Source organism: Bison bison, unplaced genomic scaffold (assembly GCF_000754665.1).
Source record: "Bison bison bison isolate TAMUID 2011002044 unplaced genomic scaffold, Bison_UMD1.0 scf7180017864286, whole genome shotgun sequence".
NCBI lineage: Eukaryota > Metazoa > Chordata > Mammalia > Artiodactyla > Bovidae > Bison > Bison bison.
In genome coordinates, this window is record NW_011494858.1 from 1,216,604 (window position 1) to 1,239,152 (window position 22,549).

The following is a 22,549-nucleotide window of genomic DNA, read 5'->3' on the forward strand; positions in this document are numbered from 1 at the left end:
AATGCCAAAGAATGCTCAAACTACCGCACAATTGCACTCATCTCACATGCTAGTAAAGTAATGCTCAAAATTCTCCAAGCCAGGCTTCAGCAATACGTGAACCGTGAACTTCCTGATGTTCAAGCTGGATTTACAAAAGGCAGAGGAACCAGAGATCAAATTGCCAACATCCGCTGGATCATGGAAAAAGCAAGAGAGTTTCAGAAAAACATCTATTTCTGCTTTATTGACTATGCCAAAGCCTTTGACTGTGTGGATCACAATAAACTGTGGAAAATTCTGAAAGAGATGGGAATACCAGACCACCCGACCTGCCTCTTGAGAAACCTGTATGCAGGACAGGAAGCAACAGTTAGAACTGGACATGGAACAACAGACTGGTTTCAAATAGGAAAAGGAGTATGTCAAGGCTGTGTATTATCACCCTGCTTATTTAACTTATATGCAGAGTACATCATGAGAAACGCTGGACTGGAAGAAGCACAAGCTGGAATCAAGACTGCCGGGAGAAATATCAATAACCTCAGATATGCAGATGACACCACCCTTATGACAGAAAGTGAAGAGGAACTCAAAAGTCTCTTGATGAAAGTGAAAGAGGAGAGTGAAAAAGTTGGCTTAAAGCTCAACATTCAGAAAACAAAGATCATGGCATCCGGTCCTATCACTTCATGGGAAATAGATGGGAAAACAGTAGAAACAGTGTCAGACTTTATTTTTTGGGGGGCTCCAAAATCACTGCAGATGGTGACTGCAGTCCTGAAATTAAAATACGCTTACTCCTTGGATGGAAAGTTATGACCAACCTAGATAGCATATTCAAAAGCAGAGACATTACTTTGCCAACAAAGGTCCGTCTAGTCAAGGCTATGGTTTTTGCTGTGGTCATGTATGGATGTGAGAGTTGGACTGTGAAGAAGGCTGAGCACTGAAGAATTGATGCTTTTGAACTGTGGTGTTGGAGAAGACTCTTGAGAGTCCCTTGGACTGCAAGGAGATCCAACCAGTCCATTCTAAAGGAGATCAGCCCTGGGATTTCTTTGGAAAGAATGGTGCTAAAGCTGAAACTCCAGTACTCTGGCCACCTCGTGCGAAGAGTTAACTCACTGGAAAAGATCCTAATGCTGGGAGGGATTGGGGGCAGGAGAAGAGGACGACAGAGGATGAGATGGCTGGATGGCATCACTGACTCGATGGACGTGAGTCTGAGTGAACTCTGGGAGTTGGTGATGGACAGGGAGGCCTGGTGTGCTGCGATTCATGGGGTCGCAAAGAGTCGGATACAACTGAGCAACTGAACTGAACTGAACTGAACACATATTTACAATAAAAACTCAATAAACTAGATATAGAGGGATGCATCTCAATATAATAAAGGCCATATATAACAAGTCCATCATACTCAATGATGAAAAGCTGAAAGCATTTCCTCTAAGATAAGAAATAAGGAAAGAATGTTCACTTTCACCACTCCTATTCAACATATTATTCGCAGTCCTAGCCAGAGCAATTAGGCAAGAAAGAAAAGCCGTCCAAGCTGGAAGGGAAGAGGTTAAACTGTCACTATTTACAGATGAAATGACTTTATATATAGAAAATCTAAAGACTTCAACAAAACTATTAGAAATAATAAATGAATACAGTAAAGTTGCAGGATCACAAAAGCAATATACATAAATCTACTGTATTTCTAAATGCCAACAACGAGCTACTGAAAGAAAACTTAAGAGAACAACCACATTTATAATTGCAAAAACATAATAAAATACTTAGGAATAAATTTATCAAGGAGGTGAATGATTTGCACACTGAAAATTATAAGACATTATTGGAAGAAACTGATATTTCATGCTCCTGGACTGGAAGAATCAACATTACCAAAATGTCCTCATTACCTAAAGCAGGGAAATATTGAGGGCAGGAGGAGAAGAGGGCACACAGTGAGAGGGTAACAGGCAGGAAGGGCAGGGATCTCCCAAGGGAGGAAATAGGCTGCAAGTGTCAGACATCTTTTCTCTCTCTTAAGCAGCAGGAGGAAACAAACTACAAGTGTTCGATTTTTTCCCCCTTCTCTACACACATTTAAAAAGAGGTTTCTTTTACAATTCTGTGTTGCCATAAGGACACCTGGTTTCACCTGAACTCTTCTTGAACCTTGAGCCAAACAATGCATTTTTCTTATGGAAATGTTTTTCTTAAGCTATGTTAATAAACTATGTATTTACCCTAGATTTTGTCTTCAAGTTGGTTTGCTTAAGACTTAGAAGTGACTTGACAAACCAGTATGTTTTGCTCATACAAAAGTTCTCTTAAGTTATGTTAATGAGACTATGTATTTGCTTGGAAACCTACCTTTCTTCAAGATTCATGTTAATCATTTTATGGCCCAGGACAACCCACCTTGTGCCAATGTTATCCCAAAATGCATGTTGTGGGTGAGAGGCCTGGTGCCAGTCTCTGAGTTTTGAGACATTTCCTTTCTCTAATTACCAGCCTGCTTGTAGCTATATAACATCTGGCTAAAGACCAGCAGGGGGCGCTCTTTCTGCCCCCTTCTCATGTCTGTGTCAGAAGTTTTCTCTATCTCTTTTATACTTTAATAAAACTTTATTACACAAAAGCACTGAGTGATCAAATGTCACTGGCCCCAGACTGAATTCTTCTCTTCCGGAGCCCAAGAATCCCAGTGACTTTCACAGCTCAGCAACAACCTTTCATCAGGATGAGATTTGTACGGCATCACTGACTCAATGGACATGAGTTTGAGCAAACTCCAGGAGATAGTGACGGACAAGGAAGCCTAGTGTGCTATAGTCCATGGGGTCGCCAAGAGTCAGACATGACTTAGCAGCTGAACAAAATCAAATAACAAGTGTTGGAAGGATGTGGGAAAAAAAAGAGAACTTTCATAAACTGTTAGTGGAAACATAAATTGGTATAGCCACTATGGAAGATAGTACGGAGATTCCTCATATATGATCCAGGTAGTCCACTTCTGGCTATTTATCCAAAGAATATGAAAACACTAATTCAAAAAAGATACCTACACCCTTAGGTTCATTTCAGCATTATTTACAATAGCCAAGATATGGAAACAACCTAGTATCCATTAACAAATGACTAGATAAAGACAATATGAAATATATATATATATATATATATATATATATATATAAGTGAAATAAATCAGATAGGGAAAGGAAAATACCATGTGATGTTACTTATATGTGGAACATAAAAAACCAATAAAGAATAAAATCAATGAACAAACCAAACTAAACAAAAAAACAGACATGTAGATACAGAGAATAAGAGTACTGGTTCCTGGAAAGGAAAGGTAAAACAGGCAAAGGGGATCAACTGTATGGTGATGAATGGAAAATAAACTTTTGGTGATGAGCACACTGTAACATATACAGAAGCAGAAATATAATGTTGCAAATATAAAACATATAATGCTACAAATCAATATTAGTTCAATAAAAAATAAAATATGAAGTAAAATATATTTTTTATATATTTTCAATATAACTTGAAAAAGAATCATAATACTATTTGCTTTGGTACAAAAAGAGGCTTAATAAAATTCACAGAATGCTTGAAATGATAACATTTTTAAATGTGTGAGGGAATAAAATAAAGAATAAAATAATCATATATATCTTCATATTAATTTGTATGTTATAAAACTTTTCAGAGTGAGATAATATTTTTGTAGACTTTAAATTTTTATAGAATTTTCATAGTCTTGATCACCTTTTTTGGTAAACAGTTCAGATATTATTAACACATTAAATATGATAAAATTCAGACTTGCAGAGGTTAGTTTATCCAAGGTCATATATCTAGTTTAAAGGCAAAATGAAATCATGATTTCATGATTTTGGTGTTCTTTCCAAAATACTAGTGTTTTTGTTATGTCACATACTTAGATAACTCATATTTGAGACACCCAATTTCTAATTAACTGGATAGAAGTTTACAAAAGCATTTTTCACATAGATTTTTCACTTAAAAGCCATCTCACATTACTGTATAACACTATGTTAAGAAGATACTTATAAAGGCTGTGCTATCTCTAAATGATTACACCTACCATCACACTTAAACTTCCTCTTATTCCCTTTGCCTCTAGAGTGTTAAACTACTCCCTGCGCTTTCAACTGGCACACTGATGCCTTGGGGTTATTATGTGAGACAGAGGTAGATATTTGGCAGCTTTTCCCGGCACTCAACTAATAACTGTTCACTTCTATCAGCATATCGCTAGGCTCTCTTCTCAACTGTCAAACTTTCTCTAGTGCAAATTTCTCATTAGGATAATCCCTATTATTTCTTTCTAACCTTCTTTTCTACTGGTTTCATCTCTTTCTTATATTCTCCTTCGCCTGTTGCCATTTTCCCTGGTTTAATGGCCTTTGTGTAGATAAAGGTCTTTTAAAGGTATGGCCAAAAAATGACACACACATTATAACTATTATTTGAAAAACTGACCAACTAGAACACCAACTGGAAGATAAATCAGTATTCTCTTTAGATATTTGCATTTTCTAGGTCATATTTATTTAGAAATTCAAGGACTGTGTAAGACTTTTGATAGGAAGGATTCTTTCTCCATTTTTCACCAGCCTGAGCATTCAGGAAAACAGCTGAATAGCCTGAGATTTCTCTATTAACAAAACATAATCAGGAGAAATTGACAATCCTTACCATCTTATCTATAAGGAGATCGATTTCAGATATTCAGTTAATTTTTTTATCATTACATGACTATACCATAACTAGATTTACTACATCTGAACAATTAAAGCACTGGGAATGTAAAATCTTGGGCATAACAATAAAACTAAAAATGGAAATGCTATTGTGTAAGTCTCTACTGGAGGTGAGAATAGTACCATCTGAATCATTTAATCATTTAACTATTCAAAAGTGAAGGTCACACTGAGGTTAAGAACACTAAGACAAATTTGCTATTGGTTAATAATAAAGCCATTCATCATATTCTTCAAATCTAAAGCAATTACAAGATGTGGTATGGCAAAAGGATTTAGTCGAAGAAAGTATGTTAGAACAGTCCTTTAAAGAAGATGAGTAATGTAAAAGGCTAAAGGAAATAATGAACTCTCCCCAACAATAATTATTATGCAATTGATTTATAGAAACCCTATTTCTTCATGCAAGAACTGGTGAAACTTCCCAAAATAATTTTAAATTATGCCAAACAGATTTAGTATCATTTATCCAGTACAGAACTAATACTAAAAAAAATTAAACAGAACTGTAGAAAACCAGTATTTTTGAATTTCAGTCTGCTTAGCTTATTTACACATGGTCATCAAAAACAAGTGAATACTTTAGCCACTCAGGCTACTTTAGAAGCCCCAAAGCACATCTATTTGAACTCCAGTGTCACTCGCTACAAAGCAACATAGAAATCGCTCTGTGGAGGGGCTCAGGCTTCATATCTAGAGCCTTCAGCAAGTCAAAGAAATCAAAACACTATCAAAACCAAACCTGGAAAGTACAGCTGTTTTTATTACAAAATGTTACACCACAGATATTAAAAGGATCTCAAACAGTAAGGTCGAAAACTCTTTAAAAGCAAATCTCATTAAAAAATACAAAATAATATTTTAAAAATTACTGTTCAAAGTGCATTAATACCCAACCAGGAGATTAAAAATAAGAGAAAATTATCAAAGAATGGTATCTGAAAACATACCAATTATTTAGAAATTGAGTGTACCCTTCTACAGATACACCAAAAGGGTTTTTTTTGATATATACACAGAATAAAAATACCAAAGAACTAGTTATGTCTGACTCTCTGCAACTGCATGGACTGTAGCCTGCCTGGCAGCCTACAGTACACTCCATGGAATTCTCCAGGCAAGAATACTGGAGTAGGCTGCCATTTCTTTCTCCAGGGGATCTTCCCCAACAAGAGACTGGACCCGGGTCTGCCGCATTGCAGGTAGATTCTTTACCATCTGAGCCACCAGGGAAGCCCCCAAAATAAGAGAAAATTACCAGAGAACGACATCTGAAAACATACTAATTATTTAGAAATTTAGTGTACTTTTCAACGACACACCAAAAGGATTTTTCAACATATACATAGAATAAAAATACTGAAGAACTAAGGACATATTAAATACTATCTAAATCTGCCATGACAAAATACCACAGACTGGGTGAAATTTATTTTCTCATCATTCTAAAGGCTAGAAAATCCAATCAAGGTCCCATAGGATTTGGTTTCTGGTGACAGCTCCCTTCTGGTTTTCAGATGGCCACTGTGTCCTCACATGTAGGGTATGGGAAGAAGGGAGGGAGAGAGATCCCCTTCCTTCTTATAAGGCTAGAGTCCTATTGGATTACAGCCCCATTCATACAGACATCCTTTAACCTTAGAGAAGTGTTAGTAACTCAGCAGTGTTCGACTCTTTGCAAGTCCATGGACTGTAACTCACCAGGCTCCTCTGTTGATGGAATTCTTCAGCCAAGAATACTAGAGTGGCTTGCTATGCCCTCCTTCAGGGGATCATCTCAACTCAAGGATCGAACCTTGGTTTCCTGCATTGCAGGCTAATTCTTTACCATCTGAGCCACCAGAGAAGCCCTTAATCACCCCCTAAAAACCCATCTCCAGATGGCTACATCAGGGGGTTAGGGCTTCAACATATGTATTTTTAGAGGGACACAGATCAGTCCATAGCAAATACAAAAATAACAAATACAAACATACATAAACAAATGAACCTTGATAAGCCCAAAATAGAGGGCAAGTGGCTGAAAAGCACAATCTCATATTTCAGTACTCCACAGCATATAAGCTTAACAGATAAATTTATCAAGATTTCTTTAAGACTTGTTTCATTTTCATAGAAAAAAAAAAACTAAAAATCAGAAAAGGTACTATGAGATGGAAAGCAGATCTTAATCATTTCCTAGCACATTTGTTTCAACATACAAATATACTTCACATTCTTTTCCAGCCTTAAAACAAACCAAAAAACATTTTTTCAAATATAGATCCCCTTTGGCTAGACAGTATCTTCTTTTCTTCACGGCCTTCACTTTCTCTACTACTAAAGTCTAAAGCAACTGCAAATTAGCTTATTCTTCTAAAATGAAATTGAAATGCTCCTGCACTCAGTGACTGCAGTAGAGTCAGAAAGGGATAAAGTAGTTGGTCCAAGACTGACGTCAACGTTCTTATTCAAAATCCAGTACTGCTGAAAGAATACCACAGATGCCCAAGGAGCCATAAGATGCATAAGTTAGGGCTGTTGGCATAGCTATGAACAGTTAAAGAGGTCTAAGAGTCAAATACTGCTAAAATTTTTTCAGAAAAAAAGTCCTGAAGTCTCAAAGAAAACTAGCAAAAGGAACAATGACAAAGAAATGGAAACAAACTTCAGTAAGCAGAGGAAAAAAAAACCAAAACAGTGAGCTTTTCCTATCTAGTATGTAGGCACTACACAAGAGAGTCATCAAATTGAAGGTCACATATATTACATGGCATCAGAAACAGAGGGCTTAAATGTCAAAATTAAGAATACACATTTGATACTTTAGGCCATAAGAAGCCAAGGCAAGTTATTAAAAAGCCAAGTGATGTAATAAAAGCAGTCCTTAAGAAAGATTAATCTGGCAACAGTGATGAAATGAAGTCAATCAAAGGACAGCAGAAGATAATGGAGATGGGCAAAAGGATACTTCACAAGAATGTAGTTATGTGTCAGTGAAAACTGCAAAAGACAATCATACCTTCTTTATCCACATATACAATATAATATTACTCAGCTATAAAAAGAACAAAATAATGCCAGTTGCAGCATCATGGATGAACCTAGAAATTCTCATACTGTGTGAAGTCAAACAAATATCACATGATATTGCTTATATGCAGAATCTTAAAAAGGCTAGAAATGAACTTATCTACAAAACAAAAATAGAGTTACAGATGTAAAAAACAAACCTATGGCTATGGGGTGAGGTTGGGGGATGGGGTAGGGATAAACTGGAAGACTGGCACTGACATATACACACTGCTATGTACAGACAACGGGGACTTCCCTGGTGGTCCAGTGGTTAAGAATCTGCCTTGCAACACAGGGGATGCAGGCTCAATTCCCAGTCAGCGAGCTAGAACCCCACATGCTGCAGAGCGGCTGAACCCTTGTGCTGCAACTGCTGAGCCAGTGTGCTCTAGAGCCCACATGCCACACCTGGAGAGCCTTTGCACTGCAACTGCTCAGCCCCTGCACCACAGCTAGAGTCTGTGCACCTGCAACAAAAGATCCCACATGGTGCAACCAATATCCCACTTGCCGCAATTAAGACCTGATGCAGCCAAATAAATTTATATCTAAGAAAACAGATAACTACTAGGGAGCTACTATATAGCACAGGGAACTCAACTCAGTACTCTATAATGGCCTATATAGGAAAACAAGCTAAAAAAGAGTGGATAACAGATTCGATTTGTTATACACCTGAAACTAACACAATCTGCATATCAATTCTACCCTAACAAAATTTTTTTTTAAAAGACAGTGGGTTAAGAGTAATATTTCAGAGGGGAAATGATAAAGATTTGGTGACTGAATAGAAAAGCCAAAATACAAGTGAATCTCAGGAACATCTCACGTATCTGGATTTCTGAATAATTAGGTTACACTCTAGTAAGTACTCTGCCAACCCCCCTCCCCCATTTTTTAAAACCAACTTTGGATAAAAAGCACTGTAAAATATATTACAATTTTTTAAATAAAAATTTGCTTTAACTATAAAGCAGGCTAGAAAAGTAAGGCCTACTGATATTTGCATTGCTTACTGTTGTAGAAATAATTGGATGTAAAGATATTTCCTGTCATTAAGATTTTACTCTTAACCCTGCAATGGGCTGTATCTTTATCTGTAAAAATAAGGAAAAGAGCATCAGATTCACCTATCTTATCCAGGTTATTGTGAAGATTAAAAAGTATAAGTTTCAGTAGTCTGTAAATAGAAAAGTGAAAGTGAAGTCGCTCAGTTGTGTCCAGTTCTTTATGACCCATTGGACTGTAGCCTGCCAGGCTTCTCTGTCCATGGGATTTTTCAGGCAAGAGTTGCCATACTGGAGTGGGTTGCCACTCCATTTCCTTCTCCAGGGGATCATCCCGACCCGGGAATCAAACCTGGGTCTCCCACATTGTGGGCAGATCCTTTACCCTCTATGGGCTTCCACCAGGGAAGCCCATACACAAATGTAAGACATCTTACTAATAGAAGTACTAGATGTACATAAAAAAGGTAATGGGATAAAAACAATTTGCCATTATTTTGATGCCTCAGAATCAGGCATCAAATTCATAACAGAATTACGAAAGTTAAGCAGTGTGCTGCATTTCATACAGGATGGTCTTGAGATACATCTAGGTGGGGAGAAGTTCTAGATTGCTGTACATTTTCAGTTTTTATATGGTTTTTAATAGTTTTAATAGCTAACTCTGTCAGCTTCAATATCCTTACTGTAGCTTTTTTCCCTACTTCTAATTTTCTGCTTTTAATGGACTTATAAACTAGATTCCAGACAATGAGTTTAATATTATATGTGTGATAGCCTCAAGAATTTTCATGTGAGAAAAGTGCATTATTTAGGGGACCAGAGCAGGAGTCCTTCTTTTTACTTTCATCTTGGATGAGTCCAGAAAAGTAATATGTAAATATAACTCACTACCACAGAGTAACTTAAACTCTAAAGGGTTATTGAAATGAAGTATATGGATAAAATTTGATATAGTTTTTTATTTTCTGCAAACATTTATCAGCAATTTCTCCCCCCTTCAGTTAGCATTAATATCTAAGTATTTTTAAAAGAACAAAATAATATTCAAGAACAGCTCAGGCAACAGTAATACTAGTAATAATTAGTTCTTTCTTTAAGCATGCTTATTTCTTCTTAACACAATGGTAAAGGGTTATTTAATCTGTTATGATTTACAATGACAATATTATCCTGATAATATACAATAATAATGGTTCAAAACCTGTTAAAGTTGTACAGCATCACAGAGCAAATAAAACAGCCCCCCAAAGTACAACTTACACAATATTAGAGATAGTTATTAGATTAGTAAAGCAATATTGTCTAGGGCTTGCTAAATGGAATTAACTGACTTTATCTAAGTACACCAAATATATCCTATCACCATAATTCAATTTGTAAACATTAAAAAAAAACACAATATTTATTCAAAAGGCCAAGATTCATCAAAGCTGATAAGGTGTCTGGCAACATACTTTGTATATTCATATGTCACAACCACACTGCCAGGCACCAAAATACCCTCTCCTCTGCCTATAGGCATCTTCACTAAGTTTATATTTTTAATTCTCCCCAAACTGTTTCTAAGACTGGAGAATCTCCTGACTTTTCTTATGAAGGATCAGAAATTTTAATTAGAAAAGAAGACTAACCCTTTCTTTTGAAGTTTATTTCCTTCCTCATGAAACTTATTTCTATTTATTATCCTACCCTGCCTACCCACCCAAGACCACTGCACCCAGATCTGTGATAGAACTTCCTATAAGAATGGTTGTTATTCTCAGCAAAAGTCTATCAGATCGTGGTAGTCTGGCTCATGTAGCAGAGATGTATACAGTTAAATAGAAAGCTTTGAATACCTCTTATATATTACTGTTATTCAAACAAATGATTCCTTTTTATATAATTAGATGAAATTCTTTTGAGTTTTCTCTAGCCTAATTTCAGCACAGATATACTAAGACCTTTGATTCATTCTAAAAACATTCCTCAGAAAGGTTAAGGCTGGTTCCTTTAAAACTCTTTTTTCCCAGAGCAAGGTTTCTAAAATGACCTCTGATACAGTGGGCTCAAGGATCTAAGCTCTAAGCACCTCTAAACCTCTTCAATTGACTAAGTCTCAGTCAGAGAGATAATGGAACAGATCAGAAAGAAAAGAAAACAAACATTTCTGTCAGTCTGATTTCTGGGAGAGGAAAGTAAAACCTGTTTCCCTTGATAAGCACCCAACTAGTGTAAATGAGACAGAAAGATTTCCTCCTTCATAGAAGCAGAAGACAAAGCACATCTATTTCACTCTCATGAAAAAGCCAAAGTGTTAGTCGCTCAGTTGTGTCTGAGTTTCTGTGACCCCATGGACTGTAGCCCACCAGGCTCCTCTGTCCATGGAGTTCTTCAGGCAAAAATACGAAAGTGGGTAGCCGTTACCTTCTCCAGGGGATCTTCCTGACCCAGGGACTAAACCCAGGTCTCCTGCATTGCAGGCAGACTGTTTACTCTCTGAGCCACCAGGGAAGTCCTTTCACTCTCCTACTGGGCCTCTAAGCAGCCTAAGCATCTGCTTAACCTAATGAAAACCATCAAAACCCCACAGAAGAAAGGAAGAGATGAGAAACAGAGGAGCTAGTCAACTCATTCCTCATCTAAATTAATCATAGTAATAAGGAGAATTGCTATCTGTGTTTCAGTATTCCAAAGTAAGAAACACTGCTAGATTCTTTACACACATAAAGAACCTACCAAATTTCAACAAGCCTGCAAAAAAAGGCATTATTGGGTATCCATATATTATAGATGAAAAAACACTCAGAAAAGTTCAGTAGCTTTCCCAAGGTCAGACAGCTCATCAGTACTAAAACAATTTTGACTCTAAAGCCCATTGTGCTTTCTTGTCTGTCACTTCCCTTGCTCTGTCAGTTAAGAGGGAAGTCAGCAAACATCAGACTTTACTTTCCTTCTGTAAGCTTTTGATACCATCCTGAGCTGAGACATATATTCTGGAATTACAATCAGCTCAAATATTAATCAACTTTTATAATGGCTACATCCTCTGTGTCTTACACTATTACATGCTAACATGTTTCAGAATTATTCCTATTGGACATATTATTCTGTCCCTTTCAGATTTACCTCCCCATTCATACACATTTAGTTAGGGAAAAATCTACTAGGTTCATCAGATTGCTAGACCTTGTAAATGGCACATTCATTTACATAGCTAATTTCTCAGGAAACAAGTTTTCTTTGTTCAAAGACTGAAAACTACTAAGAGTGTTTATGTTTTACTAATAAATTCTCTAATTAGCATAAGAACAAATCCTTGAAAAGTTTGATCCAAATGCAAACATGTAAAATATCATCACTCTTTTCTACTAAGGGACTGGTCTGGTTTCATATAATTAATCAATAAATCCTATTATTAGGACTTTTATAACAAAAGAACCCCATAAATTAGGATAACACATCATTAAAATGCCAAAAATCAGAATCCATATAGTTTCTCATGCAGAAACAGGCTTTAAATAATTTGAAATTATCTCATTTCATGTATGTGAGCTTGTATGTAGTTAAAATTATATTGTTTTAAATTATATCCTTGTTTTATGTCTCTAAGTTTTACAGAGTTTTATGTACAGTAAAATCACCTATATTAACCTTTGACAGGTTTATACTGGTAAAGGAGATTCACACCTGAGCAATCCACTTGGGAAAAAAGACATGGATCTCACTGTTTTTTAATCATATCTTCCTTTCTCTTTTCTTTGACAAGTTCCACAAATACCACTTATCTTTAGGTGACTCAAAAAAATCTTAAACCAATTACACTAATTAAACTATTTTAATTTTTGAACATGGTCTAACATTTACTCCAATCTTCACTCACAATAATAAAACTCAAGCCAAATCTTTTTATATCAAAATAGGTCTAACTATGATTCATGTCTAAGTCTTTGTATTTTCCTTTACTTTTTAATTTTACAATTTAGATCAGAGTAAGCAAACTTTTCTGTAAAGGGTCAGACAGTAAATATTTCAGGCCACAATCTTTATTGCAACTGCACCACTTGCAGCTGCAGTGCAAGAACAGCCACGGAAGATACACAAGGGAACGTGTGCGGCTGCACTGAGCTGGCATTGGACAGATTTGTTCCATGGCAGTGCGTTGACCTATGTGCTAAGAAAAAAGGAAATACTGTGTCACTACAATCACCTGCTGCTGCTGCTGCTGCTGCTAAGTCGCTTCAGTCGTGTCCGACTCTGTGCGACCCCACAGACGGCAGCCCACCAGGCTCCCCCGTCCCTGGGATTCTCCAGGCAAGAACATTGGAGTGGGTTGCCATTTCCTTCTCCGATGCATGCAAGGGAAAAGTGAAAGTGAAGTCGCTCAGTCGTGTCCGATGTATCTTAATATTCAGCCTGACAAAAGAAATTATTCTGTCCATAATCATGCTGAATGTCAACTGCTTCGATACTATATACAATTAATCTTGACCCAGAGAGTGCTAATTGTAATAGTCCACCAAAGTTAAACTGTGCTTTACCATATAGCCACACATTTTTTTTTTTGTTAGGCTAGCACCAGATAAACAAGGTCCCATTCTAACTGTAGCCAGGCTTTCTAAATTGTCTGCAACCTCTTTCATCTCTCATCTTATTTCTCAGCCCCAGTTCCACTGTACACAATTTTTTTTTTCTTCCCAGGAAGATCAAGGTATCAACACCTCCTCCGTATACAAAAAGTGATTTCAATCTCCCCTACTTCTGCTACCAGAGTTGAAGGCTGACTTCATTTCCAACCCCCTTCCCTGCTGCCTCCCACTGTATAAATTGGACAAGCTGAATGCTCAATTTCTCAGCCTCCCCTGCAGATTAGCATGTCCACATGATAAAGTTCAGGACAATAAATATCTCATGAAAGACTGCTGGGTGGCAGCGTGGAGGGAAATGCCCTGACAAAAACTGCATGTGTTCTAAAGACGAACAGGGAGTCATAACTACCAGAATGGCTTCCTTCCTCTTTTTTTCTGCCTTAATGGAAACATAATAACTGAAATTGGAGCAACCATCCTGGAACCTGGAATCCCACAATCATTAGAAGAAACTAAGAGAACTCTATAGACCCATCACTGAAAACTTTAAGCCACTACAGCAATGCCAGCGGCCACTTATCTTTAGAACTGTTACGTGCAAAGTAACAGACCTGTAAAGCAAGCTTGCGTTACACATAAAAGCACTCCTGGTCTACCTTTTCTTGAAAGTGCTAGGGTCCTGAGCCACTACTCCTTCTGCAAAGTGAAAGACTAACACTGGCTGAGCATAGCTGTAAATTCTGACTAAACAGTGCTGTTTCAATCAAGAGAAAAAAGCATCAAGATGAAAATCACCAAAGGGGGACTGCCTGAGAGTTGACAACCCAGGGCAATAGAATCAATGAAAGGAAAGAAAAGAGAAGGCTCAAGATTACTCAAGTGCTAAAGAACAAATATAATTGGAAAAGTACTCCTTTGAACTTGGGGGCCCATAAAACTAACAAATGTCCTACTCCACAAATCAAATTGGAGAATTCTGATTATATTAATCTGCAATCACACATTCCCGCTGTTTGAAAAATGCAAGTTCAGATCTCAATTTTAATAGTTACTTTTTGTGCATTTTCCCCCAGTGAATTAATTTATCTTTATGCTTCTCTTTGCTTTGTTTTCTCAAAGGTATAGTTACTGTCAATATGTGATCATTTTTTGACACTCAAAGTATCTTCAAAATAATTATTAAAAGTCACATAAATTACGATACTGACAATAAGAACAATGGTTCCTTCAGGAATTCACATACCCTGGCAGATCCAGGATCCTAACTTTAGGGACAATCACTTCTCTTTTTTGAAAATGTCAGTACAAAACACCCCAAAGATAAGCAATTCTACCCAGTCAAAACAATTTCAGCAATACACTTATTTCAACTCATATATCCCTTAAAGTACAATCCTTGAGTTAAAACTTCAATTTTTACTTTATTTTCTCATGAATAACACCAGCATACATATTTATACTCACACACACACACACACCCCTCTAATTCTACACCCAATAGTTTCTCTTCCATGAAAACAGTTTGGTGGTATTACGCTACAGTATAAATATCTATCAACTACAACATCTATAAGCTACAATGGATTTTTTTTAATGATATTAGAGTAGAATGCCTTAGAACTGTCAAAGCTTTAGCCAGAAAGAATACCAAAGACAAAGATGTTTTGGGCTCAATTACAGTAGTGGAACAGAATTTAATAAAGTTCCAACACTACATTTTAATGCCCGAGTTTCTTCCTGTCTCTCTGAGTTGACAAGTATGTGCGCCACTGTGCAGCAGCAGCAGTGGGAACAGCTGGACGGCTGCACCAAGCACCAAGGGAGCCACGGCACATGCTGCTAAGTGTCGTTCCGATTACCTCGAAATGGCAGCCCATGCAGATTTACACTAGGTTATAAATTAGAACAATTATTTCTCTGGAGTTTACGTTTTCTTCATGAAACAGTCAAACTTTCTGAACGTTAAAAAAGAGGACTTTCAAAAAGGATATCTTCCCTTTCTTTGATGATCAATTCATTCTGTTCTTCCAACTGCCTGATCTTCTTCTCAAATGATTCCTGCTCAGCTTTGAGTCTTTCTTCTGTCACTTCCTTTTCCTCACTTACTCTGAAAGAAACGAAATGCCCATGAGAATAAAATAAAATAGGTGCCTACAGCTGTGGTTTACCAAAACTAGATTTCTTCCAGAAGTATGTTGGTTTTTTCGGGGATACTCTATATCTTTAAAATTTCTTCTCAAATTAACCTTTCAGAAGGGACTCTTCAATGCCTTTGTAATAAAACGTGTATGTGATTTTTACATTAAGAATTTTTGCAATGGTCAGAATTGTCTTAAATACAGAAAGTCCTATACCTTATGGGTTCCCAATTATGATCCACGACAGAAAAGTATCTATTACAAATATTTCACCTCTTCATTATCAAACTGGCACAATTTATATTGATTTAGATTTTTTCCCATACTTCTATTTAAATTCTAACAATAAAACAAACATATATATATATATATAAATCTCACTTAAATATTTCACTAAACATGCATGGGCAATTTTACTTTTTCCTGGTACTTACACCCTGGAATCCTCAGTAGCATATAAATGACTGGACTGGAATTTTTAAATGGAATTGACATTAAAAAAGGTATGCACATTGATTCTTAGTTCAAAAAGGATTATGAAGTTAAAAACACTGACCAAAAATATGTATCTTTAATGCTTAATTCTGAAAAGCATCCCAACTTAAAAAAAAAAACACCTAAACAATAACAACATTAAAACTTACCTTAACAAAGGACAATCGAAATTTTTATGGTACTCTGTGAACAGAAATGTTGGTTCTGAATTTCTGTTACTGGCAATTAATTCTCCAAAAAGAGTACAACATATTTTACCCTATAAGATCTCACTGGGATATGTGTAAGTGAAATCTACAGGGAATCCATATCTTTTCTCTGAGCATCTAAATTTATTTCCTCCCACACCTGTATTCTAACAGAACAGTTTCTGAATAACATGGACTCCACAGCCTTTCTTTTGTTGCTAGATGGTGATAAGATCAATGAGATAACAGAATGAAAATTAGAATTTTGAATGTTCAAGAGTTGACTGCATCTTTGAATTCATTTGTGTGAAAGTGCGTGGCATACAATGTTTTTTTAAAAAAAGGCTTATCTTCTCTTGCTTATCATGACATTCAAATTATTTCCCAACTCCTATAATTTACATGTAGCACAGTACTAGGCTCATGAATGGGACTCAGGACCTTCTTTCTAAGAGGATAATCTCTAGCACTGATACAATTACAAGGAATCCAGAAAACTAAACAAAGAGCAACTACATATATACATAGAGGATTTATACTCTGGTTTCAGGTTACCTGCCTCTCTTGTTACCATCTTTTTACAATGTCTGTAAGTAGGCAAGAGAACATTTATTTTCATTTGCTTATTAAAAAATATTAGCCAAATACTTAATATAGGAAAAAATAATCACAGTAACTTTACCCAGTTATGAGATATCCAAAAGGAACCTCACAATAGCCCACTGTCATTTCAATCCCATTCATAAAAGCCATAGAAATATGAGGAATGACCACAGATTTGTTTCTTCAAGAAAGCAAGGCTTCAAGGTCATAAAAACAGTAACAAAAAAGTCCACTATTGCATTGACCCAACATCAAAGTAAATTCACAAAGTATGTCTAGAGCCTGCTAGGTCAGAACATCTACCTCAACATTTACTTACTCCCTTTGTTGAACGTAAAGAAAATCCATGAAAACTATAGGGATCATTAAGGGCAAAAAATGACTGTACATATATTCCATAATGCTATGATGAGCTTTCCCCAAAACTTAAAGTACTCTATCTAGAAAAACCACTCTTTTCTAAATTTAGTTTCCAGAGATGTTTGAAAATTTTGTTGCTACACTATTCAAACAGAGCTTTTTTAAAAAAATAAAATCTTTTCTCTTATCACTATGATCAGACTACCCATTAGTGATTATTATGTTCTGGAAGGCTATAAAATTAACAAGCTGTGTTAAACACAAAAGGCAACACTTCTATAGGCCTATCTAAAGATATGCATGGCTTCTCTGTGGCCTATTAGCATAGTTAATAAGAGCAATTATATTAATACAGTCTTAAATGCTGAGAGCTTGCCAATAAAACAAACTCAAGATTTTATATCCACTTTGAAATATGTCTTCCTGTTTATGTTCAATATTTCCCATGAGGTGTATACATGAGAAATTATCTGGTATCATGACCTACATTTTTTATCAAAGCATTCTCAGACCACAAAGTAACATAAAAATACCTAATCTTCTATCTAATTTAGAGTATAGCAATAAGCTAGTTAACAAAACAAGAATCTAAATACACACAACAAAGGGAAATATTTGACTATAGGATAGGAAGTTAAAGCTCTGGACAAGAGGATATTCCCAGTGTTGGTTTGTTAATTATTTACAAGAAGGACAATAGTCTGTTCATAAAGTAAGAAATCACCATTTCAACATTTGTTTAATGTCCCAGAGTATTTCTCAATAACATTCACAAATTGTACTCTTTTTATCTAACAAGAACAGAGAATTCATACACTTAGGAGTTGCATGGTTGGGCTGAAAACCAAGCCAAAAGGCCTGAATTTACTTGAAGCCTTATGTTTTACCTTAAACATCCCTAAATATTTTTTTATTTTACTCAATAAAACAATCTTTTCTGTTTTAATAAAGTTTCCCCACGTTCATCTATTCTTTACTTTTTAGTAAAACTAATGTTCGAGAAAGAGATTTACTTTATGGTTTTATATACCCTCAGTGTTCTTCCAGGTACTCCAGGAAAGAGTACTTTCACACTAATATGAAAGACAAGGTGAAGGCAGTAAAGTTTCTAACCCAAAGAGAATTAATTAAGGCTCACGCAATGGTCAATCAGATAAATTTTTTTCCCCGATTGATACCTCACATTTCAAAGCAGAGAATGCTGGTTGCATTTCATAAATTCTCAGTATTAACTTAGTGGGTAAAATTTAGAGATTAGATATCCTAGATTTTATAGGATATCCAGTAGAAAGAAAAGGATATATTGTTTTAGAGCAAACGTAAATGCATGGTGAAAAATAAGGGCTTCCATCATTAAATACGTACATACACACAAATATATACATACACACACATATATATATAAGACTGTGCTTTTCTCCTATGATCACAAACAAGTCAAGAAATGTCTGCTCCTGCTACTTCAATTCTGCTTTATATTAAGAGATTACAGTCAGCAGTTAGGTAGGGAAAAGACATAAAAGGTGTCTAGATTATAAAGGAAGAAGTCAAACCATTTCTATTTTATATGACATTTTATATACAGAAAATCTAAAATACCCACTTAAAAACTATTAGAGCTAATAAAGGAGTTCAGTGAGGTTACAGCATAAAAGATTAATATACAAAGTCAATTATATGTTTATACACAGGCAGTAAACAACCTCCCAAAAAATTAAGGGAAAAAATCCATGAATATTTGCATCAAGAAATAGAAAACACAAAGGAATAAATTCAAGAGAAGAAGGAAGATGAGTCCATTGAAAACTATAAAAATATGGTGAAGAAATTAAACGCCTATATAAGTGGAAAGACATTCCATGTTCATGACTGGAAGACTTAATATTGTTAAGATGGCAATATTCCCCACATCAATCTTCAAATTCAACTCAATCTCTATTAAAATCTCAGCAGGTTTATCTGCAGAAATTGACAATTGATCCAATCCTTAAATTCATATAGAAATGAAAGCGACTCAGAATACCTAAAATATTCCTGGAAAAGGAGAAAAACATGGGAATTTCACACTTGCCAATTTAAAAACTTACTTCAAAACTCCAATAATCAAGAGACTGCAGTATTGTCATAAGAACAGACATATAGGTGTACAGAACATAAATAAACACTTTTATAGTAAACTGAATTTTCAATCAGAGTACCAAGATAATTGAAGAGAAAGAATTGTCTTTTCAACATGTAGTATAGGGATAACTTTCTGTACACATGCAAAAGAATAAATGTGGGCCCCTATAACTCAAATCACTTACAAAAATTAGCTCTAAATGAATTAAAGATCAAAATGTGAGAGCAAAAACTATAAACTCTTGTAAGAAAACATAGGCATAAATCTTCATGACCTTGAGTTAGGCAATGGTTTCTTTGATATAACACCAAAAACACAAGCAACAACAAAAACAAAAAATAAATTGGACTTTATCAAAATTAAAAAACAATGCAAAGAATAGGATCAAATTTTTGCAAATAATATATCTGATAAAGGACTTGTAAATGGAATATATAAAGAATATTGAGAAGCCAAAAATAAGAAGACAACCTAATTTGAAAGGATCTGAATAGATATGTCTTCAAAGAAGATACACAAATAGGCAAAAAGCACATGGAAAGATGTTCAACACTATCAGCTATTAGGTAAGAGGACAGATGAAAATCTTCATAGATTTCTGGTGGAAATGGAAAACAGTGCAGCCACTCTGGAAAATAGTTTGGCAGTTCTTCAAAAAGTTAAATAAAGAGTTACTATTTCAACCAGCATTCCTAGATATATATCCAAGAGAAACAAAACTTACGTCCACACAAAAACTTATACAGACATGTTCACAGCAGCATTACCCAAGGTCAGAAAGCACAAATAATTCAAATTCCATCAACAAATGAATAGATAAGTTAAATGTGGTACTATCTATGAAATCTAATATTATTTGGCATAAATAGAAATGGGGTACCAATACATGCTGCTGCTGCTACTGCTGCTGCTGCTAAGTCGCTTCAGTTGTGTCCGACTCTGTGCGAACCCATAGATGGCAGCCCACCAGGCTCCTCTGTCCCTGGGATTCTCCAGGCAAGAACACTGGAGTGGGTTGCCATTTCCTTTTCCAATGCATGAAAGTGAAAAGTGAAAGTGAAGTTGCTCAGTCATGTCCGACTCTTAGCAACCCCACTGGACTGCAGCCCACCAGGCTCCTCCATCCATGGGATTTTCCAGGCAAGAGTACTGGAGTGGGGTGCCATTGCCTTCTCCACCAATACATGCTGCCACAGGAATAAACCTTGAAGTCATCATACTAAGTTAAAGAAACTAGTTTAAAAAGACTACATATTATACGTATATTATCTGTATAGTCAAAGTTATGGTTTTCCAGTAGTCATGTAGGATGTGAGCGTTGGACCATGAAGAAGGCTGAGTATTGAAGAACTAATTCTTTCAAATTGTGGTGCTGGAGAAGACTCAAGTCTGTTGGACAGCAAGGAGATTGAACTAGTCAATACTAATGAAAATCAACTCTGAATATTCAATGGAAGGACTGATGCTGAAGCTCCAGTACTCTGGCCACCTGATGCAAAGAGCTGACTCACTGGAAAAAAACCATGATCTTGGGAAAGCTTGAGGGCAAGAGGAGAAGGGGCGACAGAGGATGGGATAGTTGGATGGTATCACTGACTCAACGCACATGAGTCTGAGCAAACTCAGGGAGATGGTGAAGGACAGGGAAGCCAGGAGTGCTGCAGTTCATGGGGTCGCAGAGTTGGAGACAACTTAGTGACTGAACAACATATTATACATATAATTTCGTTTATAAGAAATACCTAGAATAGGCAAATTCACTGAGACAAAAACTCAGTGAGTTTTGTTGTCTAAACAAACCTAGAGTGGCTGTCTAAGGCCAGCAAGGTTGGTAAGAAGTGAGAATGACTGCTAATGGGTACAGGATGTAATGGGTACATGGATTCTGATATAATGAGAATGTTATAAAATTGATTTTGGTAATGACTGTACAACTCTGTGAATACACTAGAAAAAAAATAGAAAAAGAAATCAGAGGAATTACTGGGAAGAATTAGATGACTTGAAATATACAGTAAATATACATCTAGTAAAACTAGATGACATGAAAATATACAGAAAATCCAAAAGACATCACTAAAAAACTACTAGAACGCATCAATGAGTTCAGTAAAGCTGCAACATACAAAAATAATATTCCAAAATATGTCACATTTCTATATACAAACAAACTTCAGAAAGAGAAAATAAGGAAAAATTCCCATTTACAACTGCATTAACAGATTTTCAAAAATTAGGAATAAACCAACCTAAGAGGCAGAGGAACCAGAGATCAAATTGCCAACATCTGCTGGATCATCGAAAAAGCAAGAGAGTTTCAGAAAAACATCTAGTTCTGCTTTATTGACTATGCCAAAGCCTTTGACTGTGTGGATCACAATAAACTGTGGAAAATTCTGAAAGAGATGGGAATACCAGACCACCTGACCTACCTCTTGACAAACCTGTATACAGGTCAGGAAGCAACAGTTAGAACTGGACATGGAACAACAGACCGGTTCCAAATAGGAAAAGGAGTATGTCAAGCCTGTATATTGTCACCCTGCTTATTTAACTTATATGCAGAGTACATCATGAGAAATGCTGGGCTGGAAGAAGCACAAGCTGGAATCAAGATTGCCAGAAGAAATGTCAATAAACTCAGATATGCAGATGACACCACCCTTATGGCAGAAAGTGAAGAGGAACTCAAAAGCCTCTTGATGAAAGTGAAAGAGGAGAGTGAAAAAGTGGGCCTAAACCTGAACATTCAGAAAACGAAGATCATGGCATCTGGGCCCATCATTTCATGGGAAATAGATGGGGAAACAGTGGAAACAGTGTCAGACTTTATTTTTTTGGGCTCCAAAATCACTGCAGATGGTGACTGCAGCCATGAAATTAAAAGACGCTTACTCCTTGGAAGAAAAGTTATGACCAACCTAGATAGCATGTTGAAAAGCAGAGACATTAATTTGGCACAAAGGTTCGTCTAGTCAAGGCTATGGTTTTTCCAGTGGTCATGTATGGATGTGAGAATTGGACTATGAAGAAAGCTGAGCGCTGAAGAATTGATGCTTTTGAACTGTGGTGTTGGAGAAGACTCTTGAGAGTCCCCTGGACTGCAAGGAGATCCAACCAGTCCATTCTGAAGGAGATCAGCCCTGGGTGTTCTTCGGAAGGAATGATGCTAAAGCTGAAACTCCAATACTTTGGCCACCTCATGTGAAGAGCTGACTCATTGGAAAAGACTCTGA

The 22,549-nt window shown here is 36.2% G+C and overlaps 1 protein-coding gene across 1 annotated transcript in view; it reads right to left on the reverse strand.

Annotated features, from left to right (window-relative positions):
- Window positions 1-22,549, reverse strand: part of KIAA1328 (KIAA1328 ortholog) — a 419,817-nt gene that overhangs the window by 341,584 nt on the left and 55,684 nt on the right. The window contains exon 6 of the mRNA XM_010849781.1: window positions 15,399-15,514. Within this exon, the coding sequence (XP_010848083.1) occupies window positions 15,399-15,514 (116 nt within the window). The remainder of the gene's footprint in view (window positions 1-15,398; window positions 15,515-22,549) is intronic.